The 17363-nt window shown below is 41.4% G+C and overlaps 1 protein-coding gene across 17 annotated transcripts in view; it reads left to right on the forward strand.

The window, feature by feature from the left end:
- CSNK1G3 (casein kinase 1 gamma 3) overlaps nt 1-17363 on the forward strand; it is a 133345-nt gene that overhangs the window by 49539 nt on the left and 66443 nt on the right. For all 17 annotated transcript variants that reach the window (XM_051843354.2, XM_051843350.2, XM_070076050.1 and 14 more), the window contains one exon: nt 3853-3922. In XM_051843354.2, coding sequence (XP_051699314.1) covers nt 3853-3922 — 70 coding nt within the window. The remainder of the gene's footprint in view (nt 1-3852; nt 3923-17363) is intronic.

Consider the following 17363-nt stretch of genomic DNA (forward strand, 5'->3'; position numbering starts at 1 on the left):
TGAGACTGAAAGTGATGCCCAAGTAGTATGCTGGCCTTGCAGGTGGAGGCCTTACTTACTGTGACACAATGCTGGCACCATCATTCATTTTCTTTATGTGTAATTTTTGTGGCTACCCTCTAGTTTCCACACTTTCTCTTCTGTTATGTTAATCTTCTGGCAAACTAAGTTTCTGATTTAGTTATTTATTTTTCAGTGTTCTGTTTTTTTTTTTTAATTTCTTATTACCGTGTTATCCTTTCTTGTTGGTTCTTCCTTAAATTTTGTTAGCCTGTTGTAGTTTTCTGTTTCTTGCAGATATTTTCACTATTTAATATTATTTATAACATATGAGCTCTGTGCTTCTATTCATGTCTTTGTGTCTGTATGCATCTCAGACACATTTGTAAAACATATTGCAAGGTGTTCGGCGCTTTAACAAATCTTGCCAGGCAGATGAATCAATTAATTCACAAGCTTTTATTGGAATTCCGCTCCCAGGCGAGGTTCCCAGTTCCCAACAGAGCAACAGAGCAGGGGCCGGGGAAGTCGCGCGTCAGAGATTGGGAGAGCTCCTTTTATAGATTCAGGGCATGCGGGTTAAAGGTTGAGGTGGGTCTGATCCTCATTGGTTGACCTTTAGGCACCCGTGGGGACCTTGACAAGGACTTTTCTTCCCCGGAAGTACAGATAGGGACTCTCCATTCCCAGAAGTGTAGGCCTTCTCTCCTTGTGGATTCCAAAGCTACCATCCCGACCTTTTTATGATAGGAAAGGCGGCGATGATGAGTCTCTGGCTACTTCCTGCTGATTGGGGACGGTGAGGTACTCTTTGCTGGCATGGGGCGATGTCTCAAGCCACTGTCTCCTGGGTGGGGAGCCAAATATATCCCTGTAGCAGCATTTGGTTGACCACCTGGTTGCTGAAGGCCTTGATTCGTTCCATTATCACCTGCTGTAAACACTTAACTAGACACTGTAGTATACAAGTCAGGGTGAGAATAGCAACCAATGATCCTGAGTGGCATTAACCAGGTAATGAAAGGATTTCATAGAAGAGAAGAAATGGGGGGGGGGGGGTCCTCTGGACCCTTGTGAGGATTGTTTGATGGATTCTTAAAATTTATAGAAGGCATTAGACCTTCTGGTAAATGTTTTCCTAAGTTGTTATCTAATGATTGAAACTGCTTTCTAAATTTTCATTTGATATTGCTATTGTCAGTAAGTGATCTGGGACTGGCACCCCCATTTCTCTATTCTAAGTCCAGCTTGTTCTCTCATTTCTCTATTCTCTTCGAGGTAGGAAACTAATTCTATTCTGAAGGACTCTCCAAGACATACAATTTGATTTTTAGATCTTACAAAAGGGATAGCTAACATTTTCTGTAGTAATAGCATAGCCAAAATGAGAGCTTAAATTATAATTTCACAGCTAGATTTACTTCACCATGGGCACAGTAAACAGGCAAGACCTCCCTTTCAGACCACACAAAGGGAAAGAAAGTTTTGAAGCGAGGACATAGCTCTCCCCATGGGCATGTCTGCCTTAGAGAAACCACTGTCAGACCTGCCTGTGACTACTGACTTCTAGTTCAGGCCACCAAGATCAGAGATGGACTGAGCAGCCCCGTGACTTGCATCCTCTGGTCTGCTTTAACAAAAATCAGGAGGAAAAGAAAGCCAGGCATTAGAAATGTAAAGATAGGTGGCAGGCCTATTAATGGCTGTTCTGTACAGTGATCTGCCCTCAAAGAGACCCAACAGGCCAGTCCACCTCCGTGGCTTTCGATGTGGTAAGCTTGGGCTTCAGCAGAAGTCAGCTTGTGAAGAGCCCTGGCAGCTCTGCCAGCCAAGAGTTGGATCACTGGAAATGGACCTGCCCTGGAGTCGAAGGATGCCCAGGTCAGAGCCACAGATCTTGCTGGCTCCAAGCTGAAAAACCCTTCACTCAGCCCAGCTTCCAAAGTGACCACCGCAGCCGAGGGGACAGCCAAGTAGGGTCAGCAACATTGCAGGCAGAGCTGTAAATTTCCCGTTAGAGTTGCCACCTGCCTTTACCTGGCCAGCTCTCCTCCCAGGTGAGGTAGGTAATGGAAGTCAACAGGGTGCCTTCCCCAAGGAGATTCGCACCTCCCTTAGGATGTACCCCATGTGAAGAGATAGATAGGTCTGGGCCTCTTAACTTACAAGGCCTAAAGCCCACCAGATTATTATCAAGCCCCTTCTGTCAGTTTCTATTTGTCTCTCAATCAGAGAACTTATTTGTGGCTTACACAGCACCTTTCTTGGGTCCTCTAATAATGACTCTGTTCTTTGTTCTAGACCCTGTCTAGCCCACTTGGGTCTCATTCCTTTATAATTATAGCCTCTACTCTAACATCAATGTCTCTACTCCCAACCTGTGTGTACTGATGGTCCTCTCTCTCCTCCACTTAATGTTGTATGATTATTCAGAATTTCTCTACAGACAAACCCCTCTACCTGCAAAAGTTGAGTGGCCTTTCTCCCGGTCCTGGCTAGGATCAGCTTCAAACCATGTCCATTTGTTATGCGCCGAACACCTTGCACATATACTGCATAATATCATTTAGATGGCATCCAACATCAGGAAGAACTGATTCAAATGTGTTTACATTCAGAAGCCATCACCTCTGAGGGAGGGGTGGTGGCTATGCTCTGTAGTGTTTGTAGGACATGTGCAGTTTACAGAGCTCATGGATCTGACAATTAGGAACTGTGTGTTCTATTGCATGTAAGTTACAACTCAAAAAAAAAAAACTTAAAAAATATCTGAATTTCCATATCACCATTTTTGTTCTTTGTTTTCTATGACTTCGCTTTAACCTAGAACCTTCACATCAGGTGTATGCATTTCAGTTGAGGCACAGTAGGTTAAGCCACCCCTTCTGATGCTGGCATCCCATATTGAGATGCTGGTTTGAATCCCAGCTGCTCTGCCTCCCATCCAGCATCCTGCCCAAGTGCTAGGGCTCTTGCCATCCACATAAGAAACCAAGATGGGATTTCTGGTTTCTCACTTTGGCCTGGCCCATGTCTGCTGTTGTGAGCATTTGATGAATGAACCAGCAGATTGGAATAGCTCATTTCTCCTTTCCCCTCCCCTCCTCTTCTCTCCCTTCCCCTCCTCTTTTCTCCCCTCCCCCCCTTCTCTGTCTCTCTCTCATCATTCTCTGTTGCTCTTTCAAAAAAATGAATAATTTTTTTTAAAAAAGACATGCTGTTGAGTGTTAGGCATTAGGCTAGGGTTAAGACACTGGTGGAGATGCTGCATCCACATAGGAGTTACTTACATTCAATACATGTTTTGGCTACTGACTGTAGCTTCCTACCAATGCACTCTGTGGGAGGCAGTGATTGTGTTTCAAATAAGGGGAACCTGCCTTGCACTTGGGAGACCTGGATTGAGTTCCCACCTGGGGGCTCTCTGGGGGTACTGTGTGCATCTGGGGAGTGAACTAGCAGGTGGGAGCTTTTTCTGTGTCTCTCACTCTGTCTTTGAAATTAAAAAAGTAAACAGTTCACAGGTGATTTCCTGGGAACAGCAGTTACAGTGTTACTGGCACCATTTCCTTAGTTACCAAGGTACAAGTGTATTTTTCTTCACAAATTTAAACATAAGAATTCCTTCCTGCTTGTTCCTAACCTCATGCTTAGCTCCTTAACCTTATGTATGTTTACGAATGTCCTCAGTTTATTTTACTGTGAACATTTAGTTGATTTTTATATTGGTTGTCTTTCAGAGATACAAAGAATCTTGATGGAATATTATAGAAGAGTTGACACCCGAATTTAATACATTTTAAAGTGGGGCTTAGTTCTCTTGGTAACTTTTTTTTTTTTTTTTTAAATTAGGAGCCCATGAAATCGAGAGCACCACAGCTGCATTTGGAGTACAGATTCTACAAGCAGTTAGGATCTGGAGGTAAATCTTAAGTTAATGTTAAACTTTGGAACAAAGTGAATTATCACAATAAAAACTCGTAGTTTCAAGGAATAGTATTTTAAATTTGTCTAAGAAGAGTCACTTCTTAGGGCTTTTGCTTACTACAGATTTTCTTATTATAGTTTTAATGATTCCATTTTGTGTTAAATACAGTGAAATTGGAGGTTTTTTTTTTTTTTTTCTTTGCTATTGCTTGTATGAATGGAGAACATTGTGGAAATAATTGCTGGGAGGACATGAGATGTAAATAGCTTCCAAATTCTTAGCCTTTTTGGCAGGACTATAGCTTAAGATATTGGTGGTGGGCTGAGCAGTGGCCCCATAGAAGATATCTACATCAGAATCCCTGGAACCTGTACATGTTACCGCATAGCACCAAAGACTTTGCAGTTATGACTGCATTGAGGACTTTGAGATGGGTGTTACTCTGAATTAATCAGGTGGACCGAAAGTGCAATCACACTCTGCTAGTGAGAGAGGGGCAGATGGGCATTCTGCCTACACGGAGAAGGAGAAGGCAGGAGAGCAAGGAGCAGAGATTGGAGTCATGTTGCCATTAACCAAAGAATGCTTGCAGCTCTGAGAACCTCTGAGAGGCTCTGGAATTCTTTCTAGTAGCAAATGAACATAAGTATATTTTTGCATAAATTCTTCAGTGATATTTTGTGCCATTGGAAAAAAAATTAAAGCAAATCTTTTCTACTGTATGTTGCATTAGCTCTGTGTTTCTTTACACTCTTATTCTATTAGTTGTAATGATTTTCTTTGTATAATCTTTTATAAAATACGGGTAAAGGTATTTTGTTTCTGCAGGTTTAATAAAAACGAATTTCTTCCTGTATCTTTTTGTAAATATGTTTACATTTTTGTCGGTGAAGCTGTTCATTTGTTAGTGCGGATATTGATTTTGTACTTTTTCCAAAAGCCGTATGTTTTCCAGATGGGCAGTCATTTCGGGGACAATAACTTTGAGATTCTGAAATAATATATTTATCAGTATAGACTTCTTACACTGGATTTTTTTTTTTATATGTATAGTCACAGTGGATATTTTAATTTGGATACAGATGGGCCTTGGGGAGTTGTTAAAGTTATCATTGATAGAACTAAGATTTAAAGGATATGGGCTGAAACTAATTGAATGTGAAACCCTACACATTAGGACTAGCAAGTAAGGGGGGTGAGATTTATTGACTCATTATTGAAATTTTCAGGAAATAGCCAGACATATGAGACAGCCAGAGCTTCGCATGCTGTCTCATCTTGAGCATCTGATCTCCTTTTTCCGTGTAAGCTTCTCTGAGCTTGGTCCTTCTTGGGACATGGCAGCAGGATGGCCGTTAGTGGTCTAGGTTTGGCAGTTAAAAAGCCACTTTCCTGAAAGTTCCAGCAGAAGCTCCAGGACTGAATGTCGCTCCAGTGTGCTGTGTGCTGCAGTTGCCTTGACTGCATCCCTCGGAGCAGGATTGCTCAGGGCTAGCTCACCTGCACATCAGCCCAGAGCTGCCTGCACTCGGGACCTGAGCGTGGAGGGGGAGCAGTGGCTGCTTGGTGGGAAAGGGAGGTGTTATCAGATGGGAGATGGGCTGCTGGGAGATGAAAACAACACATCTGTCTTCTCAAGTAGTAGATTATCTCTTGGGAAAATAGGATGGAATGATTTAATTATTTGAGAATGAGTAAATCAGTCTGGAGTTGTTGATCTGAATAACAAAAGTGCTCATTGCATTATTTTAATCTTTTCTGTTTTAAGAATTCTGTCAGTTAGTAATAATAAAAATGGGACATATATCTTTTAGCACTGCAGTGCTGCGCTGTTACAGGTAGCAGCATTTACTGGGTGGTCCTTGTATGTGGATTGCACCCCTATACTCCATGGGTGTCAAGCATGAAGAATGAAATATGGATAGTCTTTCCAGAAGACATGTATTACAATGGCCCTGAAACTAACAACTGTGAGATTAAACTACCATTTAATCTCAAATATTGCATATGTGTATATGGGGATTGAAAGCAGAATTCCAACAGAAAATTGTACACCAATATTCCTGGCAGTATTGTTCACAATAGCCAAAAGGTGGAAGCAACCCAGTTGCCCATTATCAGGAAAACTGGCAAACAGAAGTAGTATATACATATGAAGGAATATTATTCAGCCTTCAAAAGGAAGGACATTTTGAGATATGCTATATATATGGATAAAACTTGAGGATATTAAACTAAGTGCAGTAAGCCAGTCACAAAAGAACAACTGTGTTTAAGTTCCACTTATATGAGATACCTAGAGTAATTAGGTTCATTGAGGCAGAAAGTGGAATGGTGGTTTCCAGGGACTTGGTAGGGAGAGGAGGTAGACAGGAGAAGTGAGAAGTCATCGTTAATGCATGGGCATTTCAGCATAGAATGATGCAAAGGTTCTGGAAATGTGTAAGGCTGATGGTTGTACAATAATGTGAATGTGCTTAGTGTCACTGAACTGTACGCTTAAGCAGTTAAAATGGTAAATTCTATGTTAGTGTATTTGCCACTAATAAAAATACAAATTAAAAATCAGTTTACTTAGAGTTATTTAGTGAAATATCTGTGAATAAATAAGCAATTTGTCCGGTTCTGCCTTGTTGGGCTTTGGTCTTGCTGTTAGTCCATATGTCTCTGTTTGCCTTTATGTAACTCTCTTACTTGTTCAATGAATTTGTTATACACGTGATGTTTTCAAAAAGTTCAGGGGAAATGTGTATTGTAAAAAAAAGAAACATGTATGGGTTTAAACTTTCTTTGGTACAAAATAATCTTTTCTTTCTGTGTATCTGTTTTCTGTGTATTTTTTGCAGTATTCTTACATAGATATGGCACTATCATAACTTCATACAGCAAATATTTGATGTATTTAATATGTTGAATAGTCTTATCTGTCATATCTATTCAGTGTTCATTGAATAAAGTAAAGATTCAGGTTTGCAAGTCAAGAGCACATAGATTATTTATTCATTTAATTTATTTGAAAGGTAGAGTGAGAAAGAGACCCAGCAACGGTCAGAGAGATACCAGAGATCCTCCATCCACTGATTCATTCCCCAGGTACCTGTGACAGCTCAGGCTGGGCCAGGTTAAAGCCGGGAGCCTGGGACCTAATCAGAGTTTCTTGTGTGGGTGTCACGGACCCAAGTACTTGAGCAATTATCTGTTGCCTCCTAGGGTGTGTATTAGTAGGAAGCTGGAATCAGGAATGGAACTGAGACTTGAACCTAGACGCTCTGGTGTGTGATGTAGACATCCCAAGGCTTCTTTTTTTGTTGTTTTATTTTATTTTTTATTTATTTGAAAGTTAGAGTTACAGAGAGAAGGAGAGACAGAGAGAGAGAGAGAGAGAGATCTTCCATCCACTGATTCGTTCTCCAAATGGCTGCCATGGCCAGAGCTGGGCCAGGCTGAAGCCAGGAGCCAGGAGCTTCCTCCAGGTCTGCCTGCAGGGGCCCAAGCACTTGGGCCGTCTCCTGCTGCTTTCCCAGGTGCATTAGCAGGGAGCTGGGTGGGAAATAGAGCATTGGGGTTTGCTGCAATGCCTGCTTTCATAGATTCTTTTTAAAGCTAAGAGAGTGGACGAGACATTTAGGGGAGAGTTAAGTATAGAGAAGCAAGGACGCTTTCTACTAGGACCTCTGAATTGAGTAGGAATGATTTTGGCTCTCAGTGACAAATTATGAGAGGTGCTTAACCAAGTAAAGGGATGTTATGTGAAATATAAGCATATGAACAAGCAGTTCTGAAGCAGGTGATGGTAGGTTGGGATAGGTACTCACACATAAGGAACCAGGCATCTATCCTTTGTGTGCAGCTTATATCCTACAATCCTGGATCTTTTGTAATAGGAGAGAGGGAAGAGAGAATGCAATGATTATTTTTATAAAGATAATTTCTAATTATTTGCTTTCTGACTCTGTTCTTAAATCTAACCATGCATGAATGTCCATCCTGGAATCAGAAACTTACTATTTCTATAAGTGAATTCTCCACCTGCTTTTTTTGTTTATTTTTCCATTGATTATTCTCTGTTAAAAGGCTTGCTTAGAGGCCGGTGCCATGGCATCCCATATGGGCACCGGGTTCTGGTCCCTGTTGCTCCTCTTCCAGCGCAGCTCTCTGCTGTGGCCCGGAAGGGCAGTGGAGGATGGCCCAGGTGCTTGGGCCCCTGCACCCGCATGGGAGACCAGGAGGAAGCACCTGGCTCCTGGCTTCAGTTTGGCGCAGCGCTGGCCGTAGCAGCCATATGGGGAGTGAACCAATAGAGGGAAGATCTTTCTGTCTCTCTCACTGTCTATAACTCTGCCTGTCAAATAAATTTAAAAAAAAAAAAAAAAAAAAAAAAAGGCTTGCTTAGTCTCTGCATTACCTGTTGGAGACTCATTGTTAATCTCTCTTGATTTTGGCCCTTTGGTGTAGTCAGAACATTCTGTGACTTCTCTCTCTTAAGATGTTTCTGGACTTCACTCTCTTCTTGCCGTCCTGATTGTCACATTTCTTTGAATTGGCTTCTTTATCATTGGGCATCTTGCCTCCTCCTTACCTTCACTTCCTCTTTGGGGCTGATCAGTTAACACAAAGTCCAAATTTTCTTCTTTCTACTGACCTGCTTTTTAGTTGTACTAAATTACTACTACTAAATCCTACTGTTGTCCATCTCTATGATTTTCATTGTAAACTTCTTTTCTCAATGAATTCCTTCCTTTAAGCTAGATGTCACCTGCTTTGTAATGTATTTCCTGAGGTTTGTTCTTTCCTCCTCAGGAAAGCAGCTGCTGCTTCTGATCTGATGTTATTTTGAATAGACCTGTGTTTTCCTCCTACCACAGAGGATATTATTACTGTTTATGTTTGTTTCCTTCACTGAATTTTGAACTCTTTGAGGGCAGTAGGAATGATATGTTTGTCTTTTTCTCTTTGAAACTTAGCCAGATGATTGACAGTTGCAGGTTTGTAGGTTTTTGGGTAGCGCTTGAAACAATAAATTCCTATATGACAGTAATAGATTATTTTCTTTCATTACATGTGAAGTTGTAATATATGATATCTGAATTTTCTATGGTTTTGTAATACCAATAACTGTTATAGTTACATTTTTATATTTTAATGTAATATACGATTGTTACCAATTTTGAGTTTTAATTACCTCTGGACAAACAAAATAATACTTAAAAATTATTTTCTGTTTGTATTATCCTATGTACATACTTTGAGAACTAGTTATAGAATAGGAAGAAAAATATGATAAAAATTGTTCAGATTTATAAAAATGGTAAATTAAAGGGATATGCAGAAATTTTTATATTTAAACACAGCATTCTGAGCTGTACAGTTTGACCTCTGTAAACAGTTACTTTCTGTAGAAGCACATACTTTAATTTTTAAGGTTATTGATGTTTCCTGAAAATGCATGAAATATATTGTGGAATTTGTGTGAAATTTTTCATTGAAAATCTGTAATTTGGAACAGTGTTTCTTTATATTAAATTGTTTCCTTGATATCAGATAGCTGAAATAGGCTATATTGTGAGAAATTCTATAATTAATTCATTATGTGGAATTTCTTTTTAGTGAATCTTTATAAGAACTAAAATATTTTTTGTGTCGTAGATGACCACTTATCAGAGGAAATAAGCAATTTTTATTTTGTGTCATAAATTACTGTTTTTGGTAAATTTGTAACTATAGAAATAATATTGAAAATACTATTTTGTACCCAACAGTGCTGTCCTTTAGATAGGAAGGAAAGAGAAAGCCATTCCTATGCAAAGATTTAGAGAACTTGTTTCCACCAGACCTGTCCTTCACCATACGGTAACGAGAATTCTTCAAGCTGAAACAAGTGCTAAGAAGTAAAAAGTAGGCCGGCGCCGCGACTCACTAAGCTAATCCTCCACCTGCGGCGCCGGTGCTCCAGGTTCTAGTCCCAGTTGGGGCGCCGGATTCTGACCCGGTCGCCCCTCTTCCAGGCCAGCTCTCTGCTGTGGCCCGGGAAGGCAGTGGAGGATGGCCCAAGTGCTTGGGCCCTGTACCCGCATGGGAGACCAGGAGAAGCACCTGGCTCCTGGCTTCGGATCGGTGCATCGCACCGGCCGTAGTGGCCATTTGGGGGCTGAAGACCTTTCTCTCTGTCTCTCTCACTGTCTAACTCTGCCTGTTAAAAAAAAAAAAAAAGTAAAAAGTAAATATCAGAAACTAGAAAACCCAGAATAATAGAGATCCTCAAAGTAGATCTGTGTGTCTACAGCTAACTGATCTTTCAGTTAGAGAGGCTAAGTGCATGCACTGGAGAAAGGATAGCTTTCAATTAAAGGAATTATCTACATGCAGAAGAAGGAAGCTACACCCCTGTCTATTATCATTTATCAAAGTCTGCTCAAAATGAATTAAAAACCCAAATGCAGGACCTAAAACTATGAAACTTTCCAAGGAAACAGAGAAAACACTTCAAGATGCTGGAATAGGCAAAAATTTTATACATAAGACCCCAAGAAGCAGCAGAAACAAAAGCAAAAGTAGATACATGGGATTTCAGCAGTTAAAAAGTTTCTGCACAGCCAAAGAATGATCAGCAGAGTGAAGAGACAACCTACAGAATGAGAAAATACCTGTATCTTCAGACTGTACCCCTGACACAAGGCTAATGACCAGGGTATATATCTTCAGACTGTACCCCTGACACAAGCTTAATGACCAGGGTATGTATCTTCAGACTGTACCCCTGACACAAGGCTAATGACCAGGGTATATAAGAAACTCAAAAGCACAAGAAGAAATGATCTGATCAGAGTGAATGAGAACCAAGGTATCATCTCATGCACTCTAGGCAGATCATGAAGAAGATGGAAGATAATGAGGGCTAGCAGGGATGTGGAGGAGAGGGAGTACGTGGATGGCCTTGCTGGGACTCTGAGTACAGCTCTTGTGGAAAACTGGAGGGTCTTTAAAAAGCTAAACAGCACTGTTATCACCAGGCAGCCCTGTTACTGCCACATAACCCAAGGAAATGAAGCAGTTTCTCAGTGAGAAGTGTGCGTTTCCATGTTCACTGCAGCGCTGTTGACAATAGCCAAGAAATAGAAGCCACTTAAGTGAAAAGATGGATTGATGAAGAAAATGTGATACATATACACAATGGAATATTATTCAGCCATAAAAGGATGAAAACCTGTCTTTTGTGACAATGTGGAGGTCATTATGTTAAGTAAAATAAGCCAGGCAAAGATATTCAAGTACCGTATGATCATGCTTATATGTGGAATCAAAACATGGATCTCATGCAGTTTGAGAATAGAATGTTGAGTGGAATGTGGGTACCAGAAGCTGGAGACAGGAGATGCAGGGCTGGTGAAATGATGAATGGATACTAACTTAGGAGAAGGGAGTTCTGGTGCTCTGTTGCACAGTGGTGTAACCCTGGGTAACAGTAATGTGCTTACAATTTTATACTACACCTGTATGTGTATATATAATCCAGAGAGGATTTTGAATGTTTTCACCAAGAACGTGTGCTAAATATTCGGGAATATATTTCTGTTCACCTTCTTTAGTGTTGTACAATGTATACATGTATTGAGACATTACATGTAACCTCAGAAATGTGTGTAGTTCTTATCAGTTCAAAATAAAAAGTTAAAAATACTGTTTCAGAGCATACATATGTTGAATCATTATTTCTCAGGTGGGTGGCTTTACTTTTCAAGGTTCCCTGAACTGTGTAGTACTGAACAATAATTTGAAGACAGCAGCAGTGGCTGCTACTAAAGTTACGTTTCTTTGTGCTTTTGCCTTCTGAGAGGTATTAGAAAGCCCATCTTCCTTCTTCCTGTTGACTCCTCTGCTTTGCTGATGTGTACGTGTGCCTTGTGTGTTTGTACTGGTTTACAGACATCTCCATTTTCACATTCTTCCCAAGACTAGTTAGTTCTGTCTGCTAATTAAATGAATGCTAGTGATTCCAGAGTATATGACATTGTTGTATTCACTTTTTTTTTTTTTTTTAAACAGGCAGAGTGGATAGTGAGAGAGAGACAGAGAGAAAGGTCTTCCTTTTTGCCATTGGTTCACCCTCCAATGGCTGCCACGGCTGGCGCGCTGCGGCCGGCACACCACGTTGATCCGAAGGCAGGAGCCAGGTGCTTCTCCTGGTCTCCCATGGGGTGCAGGGCCCAAGTACTTGGGCCATCCTCCACTGCCTTCCCGGGCCACAGCAGGGAGCTGGCCTGGAAGAGGGGCAACCGGGACAGAATCCGGCGCCCTGACCGGGACTAGAACCTCGTGTGCCAGCGCTGCTAGGTGGAGGATTAGCCTATTGAGCCACGGCGCCGGCCTGTTGTATTCACTTTTGAGCACTATTGGTAATAGTTGTTGTTATTGCTAACAGAGTCCTGAGGTGGCAGAGGGTGTCACATTGCTGAGATACGCAGTGCATGTGGCCTGTCTTGATATTCTCTCTCCTCTTATAAAGCCATCAGGATTCAGTCCCCAAGACCATACCCTGATAACCTAATCCACTCTACTCACTCTCCAAGGGGCCCACCTTTATGTTTCTCTTGGCTTAATCCCATTAAGATAATACTTTTAGGCATAGTAGGCTAAGCCTCCGCCTATGGCTCCAGCATTGTCCCGGCTGCTCATCTGCTGATCCAGCTCTCTGTTATGTATGGCCTGGCAAAGCAATGGAAGATGGCCCAAGTGCTTGGGCCCCTGCACCCATGTGAGAGACCTTGAAAAAGCTCCTGGCTTCGGATCAGCCTGTCTTCAATCATTGTGGCCATTTTTGAGGGTGAACCAATGGATTGAAGAGCTTTGTCTCTGTAACTCTACCTCTTAGATAAATAAATAGAATCTTAAAAAAAAAAAGATAGTACTTTTAATCCCCTACGTGAGTTCAAGGGACACATCATATTCAAAGCATAGTAGATAGTGTCATGGTTGGAATGCATGAGGAAGAGAGGAAACACTTGGGAGAATGGAAGGTAGAGAGGTTCAGCCCAAGCTCCTTTTTTTTTTTTTTTTTTTTTAAAGATTTTATTTGAAAGGTAGGGTTACAGACAGTGAGAGGGAGAGAGAAAGACAGAGAGAGAGAGAAGTCTTCCTTCCTTTGGTTCACTTCCCAAATGGCTGCAATATCCGGAGCTGTGCTGATTTGAAGCCAGGAGCCAGGAGCTTCTTCCCAGTCTCCCCTGCAGGTGCTGGGGCCCAAGGACTTGGCCATCTTCTGCTGATTTCCCAGGCCATGCCAGAGAGCTGGATCAGAAGAGGAGCTGCTGGGACTAGAACCAGCACCCCTATGGGATGCCAGCGCCACAGGCAGAGGATTAACCTACTGCACCATGGCGCCAGCCCCTCAAGCTCCTTTTTGTAGCTAATTCTTGCAGGGGTAAACCAGGACCTCGTGAGATCCACATTAATATATTTTTTTAAATAGATTTATTTATTTGAAAAGTGTTTATTGAGAGAGAGGGCTAGACACATACACAGATTGTGATTTTCCATCTGCTGGTTCACTTCCCAAATGACTGTGGGTACAATGGTTCACTTCCCAATGGCCGGGGCTGGGCCAGGCCGAAGCCAGGAGCCAGGAGCTTCTTCCAGGTCTCCCAGGTTGGTACAGAGCACAAAGCACTTGTGCCGTCGTTCATTGATTGCCCAGGTGCATTAGCAGTGGAGCAGCTGGAACTCAGTCTGGTGCCCATAAGCGTTGCCCGCACTACAGATAGTGGCTTAAGCTTCTGGACCACAGTGTCAGCCCCAGCACATTAATAACTCCTCAGTGAGCTGAGGACTTTGCACCAGGCCTTAAAGGTTCCATCACCTGAGCAGGGCTGCACTGGGGAACAAAGCTTCCAGACAGTGGGCTTCTGGGGACACACAGGACCATATCCAAACCAATACAGGGAACGGTACACTTAGAAAGTGCTGTGCATGGTCAGTAAGAAAGAAGGGTTAGCTGAGAGATGTTTCAGTTTGGAATGTACAGTGCAGGCAGTAGCACATTCCTGTGTGTCAAGTGGTAACTGTATTTTCAGCCATCTGTTAACCCCGTAAAATGTTAAAGTAAAACATATTTTTGAATAGAGTATATCACTAAACAGTGATGACAGGTATAGTTTTCTTAAATGCTGAATCATTTTTTGTAATTTCCATAAAATAGTAAGAAATAGAAAGTATCAAACCATGACAAAGCATGTGATAATTTTATATTTCTTATTTATTTTTGCTTTAAGTGTTGTAACTTATTGTGAAAAGGTTTGTAAGCTTTTTAAGTATCTTGGGGACTTTGGGGTAAGGATGATAGAGAAAAACTTACTTCCTTAATTATTTAGGTCCAAAGAGGATGATAATAAATTGTTTTCAGTTTTTGTGGCATGTGAATTTTATGTATTTACAGATAATATTATTTCGTGTTCTTTGAGTTTGAGGGTAATTTTTAGTTGTGTTATTAGTATTATCACAGATAGGACCATTGTTTTTCTGCATTTCAGTGACTTCATTGCTTTTATTTGGGATTAATGAGTAGAGAACGTTGCTACAGAATGGATGTGTGAGGTTTTAGTGGAAGACTGTTAGCAGGTCTGTACCTCTCTACACCTGTATGTTCATTTAGGTGCTTACGGATGCAGCAGGTTGCAAACTTTGGAGTGTCAGGGTCCTTTTATACTCTGAAACTGGCGATCTCAGCTTTTGTTGCTGTGAGTTATAGCTATTGATATCTACCATATTCAAAATTAAAACAAATATAAACTGTTGCTATATTAATTCATTTTAAAATAACAATAGTCCAGACATTTTAAAATTAAAATGAACTGCACTTTCCGAAAACAAGACAAAAAAAATAATTGAGATAGGTGGCGTTTTTACATATTTTACCAATCTCTTTCATGTCTGCCTCAGTAGACAACAGCTAGATTTTTTATGTTCTGTATTCTTTCCCTTGCAACTCCACATGTCCTGTAATCTTTGGAAAATTCCACCACTCACTTTTCAGAGAATGAGTAGAAAAGGTAAATAACATCTTTGTGTTCCTGTGGACTAGTTTTGGTGGCATTGATCCCTGGAAGGGTTTCATGGACCACTCCCTCTCCCATCACCTGTGTCTTCAGACTGTGCTGGGAGCTGCTGACCTAGGAGTGGAGTAAGCATTTGTGCTAAAGGTTAAGATTATTATAGCACAAAATGTGAATAAAAAGGAATATAGCCTGTGTGATGATTTCTGTACTTAGCATTTCTAATCAGATGTTAGGTTTTCTTAATCTGAGCTGTGGAGTAGAAATTTCATAATCTGCATGTTAATAGTTTTGCTCCAGATCTTCTCAATTTAACATTTTATAAAGGCCAGTGCTGTGGTGTAGATGGTAAAGCCGCCACCTGCAGTGCCAGCATCTCATGTTGGCGCAGGTTCAAGTCCGGACTGCTCCACTTCTGATCCAGCTCTCTGTTGTGGCCTGGAAAAACAGTAGAAGATGGCCCAATTCCTTGGACACCTGTACCTGCATGGGAAGTCCTGGAGGAAGCTTCTGCCTCCTGGTTTCCGATCGGTGCAGCTCCGGCCCTTGTGAGCAGTTGGGGAGTGAGCGGATGGAAGACCTCGACCTCTCCCTCTCCCTCTCCCCCTCTCCCCCTCTCCCCTTCTCCCCTTCTCCCCTTCTCCTTCTCTCCCCTTCTCCTTCTCTCCCCCTCTCCCCCTCTCCCCCCTCCCCCTCTCCCCCTCTCCCTCTCCCTCTCCATCTCCCTCTCCCTCTCCCCCTCTCCCCCTCTCCCCCCTCCCCCTCCCCCCTCCCCCTCTCCCCCTCTCCCTCTCTCCCCCTCTCCCCCTCTCCCCCTCTCTCTCTATCCCCTTCTCCCCCTCTCCCCTTCTCTCTCTCTCCCTCTCCCTCTTTCTGTGTAACTCTGACTTTCAAATAAATAAATGTCTTTTAAAAAATAAGAAAATATTTATATGAACAGTTCAGGAACTGAAAATGGATCATGATATTTCCTTTAACGGGCTACTCAGCGAACGCCACCTATAATAAACTATAGTATTTCCAGACAAGGCACAAGATACCTGTGCATCCACCCTCCAGTGGGTTATTGTTATGTGACTTAAACTGATCATTGTTGTTTTGATGCTTGAAGGCAAAAATGAAATTTGAAATTAATGAAGTGAGTTTTGGGGGAATGAGAGATTGTATTTTAAAATGTGAACTCGGGCTGTGGCTCCGGCATCCTATATGGGTGCAAGTTCTAGGCCTGGCTGTCCCTCTTATGATCCAGTTCTCTGCTATGGCCTGGGAAAGCAGCAGAAGATGGCTCACGCTCTTGGGCTCCAGGTTCCTGGCTTTGGATCGACCGAACCAGCGGATGGAAGACATTTCTGTCTTTCATTGTTTGTAATTCTTCCTCTCAGAAAAATAAAAATAAAAAAAAGTGAATTTGTCTATTTTTACTAGTCTGAAGATGTGGTGGTGGAAATACACTTCAGACATGCAGGGTAGCATCCCTGAAAACTGAAGTGATCAGAGTTAACTTTCCCAAATTCACAATGGGTGGCTTTTTATAGCAGTCTCCAGTAAAAATAATTTTAGAACAATTGGACATGGGTGGAGTATGAGTCTATGGTTGAAAATTCACCAGGGTAAGAACAAAAGCTTGCTTTTGCTTGTGAAACTCATCCTGAGAAATAAAATTATAGTATTTTTACGTATTATTACGTATTTTTTTCTTACTCAGGTTTTTCTTTGAGGTCTCAGAAGAGTTTTTAAAATGTACATTTTCCCCCAATAGCAAAAAATGGTATATATTCTTCAAAAAACTTGGAAAAGTCCCAAAGCTGTGAAGTGAAAGCAGAAATCACCTGTGCTTCCAGTAATCTCTGTCCGCTTTCTGGTTTTTCTTTCTAGTCTCTTATTCACATGTATATTAATGACTCATTAGATATATTTCATTTTGAAGGTAAGACAGAGTTGTAAACCACAACAAAAATTTAATCATCTGTGTTATAAGAAGTGAATAATAAGTTTGTCTACAGTTACGTCCAAACATTGTTAAGGGCTGTATTGTATTCCACAGAGTGCGTATTCTATAATTTGTTTAACTTGTGATGTGTGTTCTAGTACTTGACGGTTGTAGGAAGCAACATAGCTGGAATACAATGATAGGGAAACTTGTCCCGACTTTGAAAAGGGTAGTGTAAATAGCCAAAAAATGTGGCTACTTCATATTCTCACCTGGGGTTTAGTCCACAGCTTTGTGAACCTTGACTAATTAAACTTAAATTATGAACATCATTTTTATTGTGTATCATCACCTGAGAAGTGCTGGTTTCTTAAGGTTAGTGCAGCCTAGTTAGGGGCTGTCTCAAAAGTCCTGCTCACTTCATTCAGATGCATTTGTCTTTGGATGTCTCATTCACCCA

This window comes from Oryctolagus cuniculus, chromosome 6 (assembly GCF_964237555.1).
Source record: "Oryctolagus cuniculus chromosome 6, mOryCun1.1, whole genome shotgun sequence".
In the NCBI taxonomy this organism is placed as follows: domain Eukaryota; kingdom Metazoa; phylum Chordata; class Mammalia; order Lagomorpha; family Leporidae; genus Oryctolagus; species Oryctolagus cuniculus.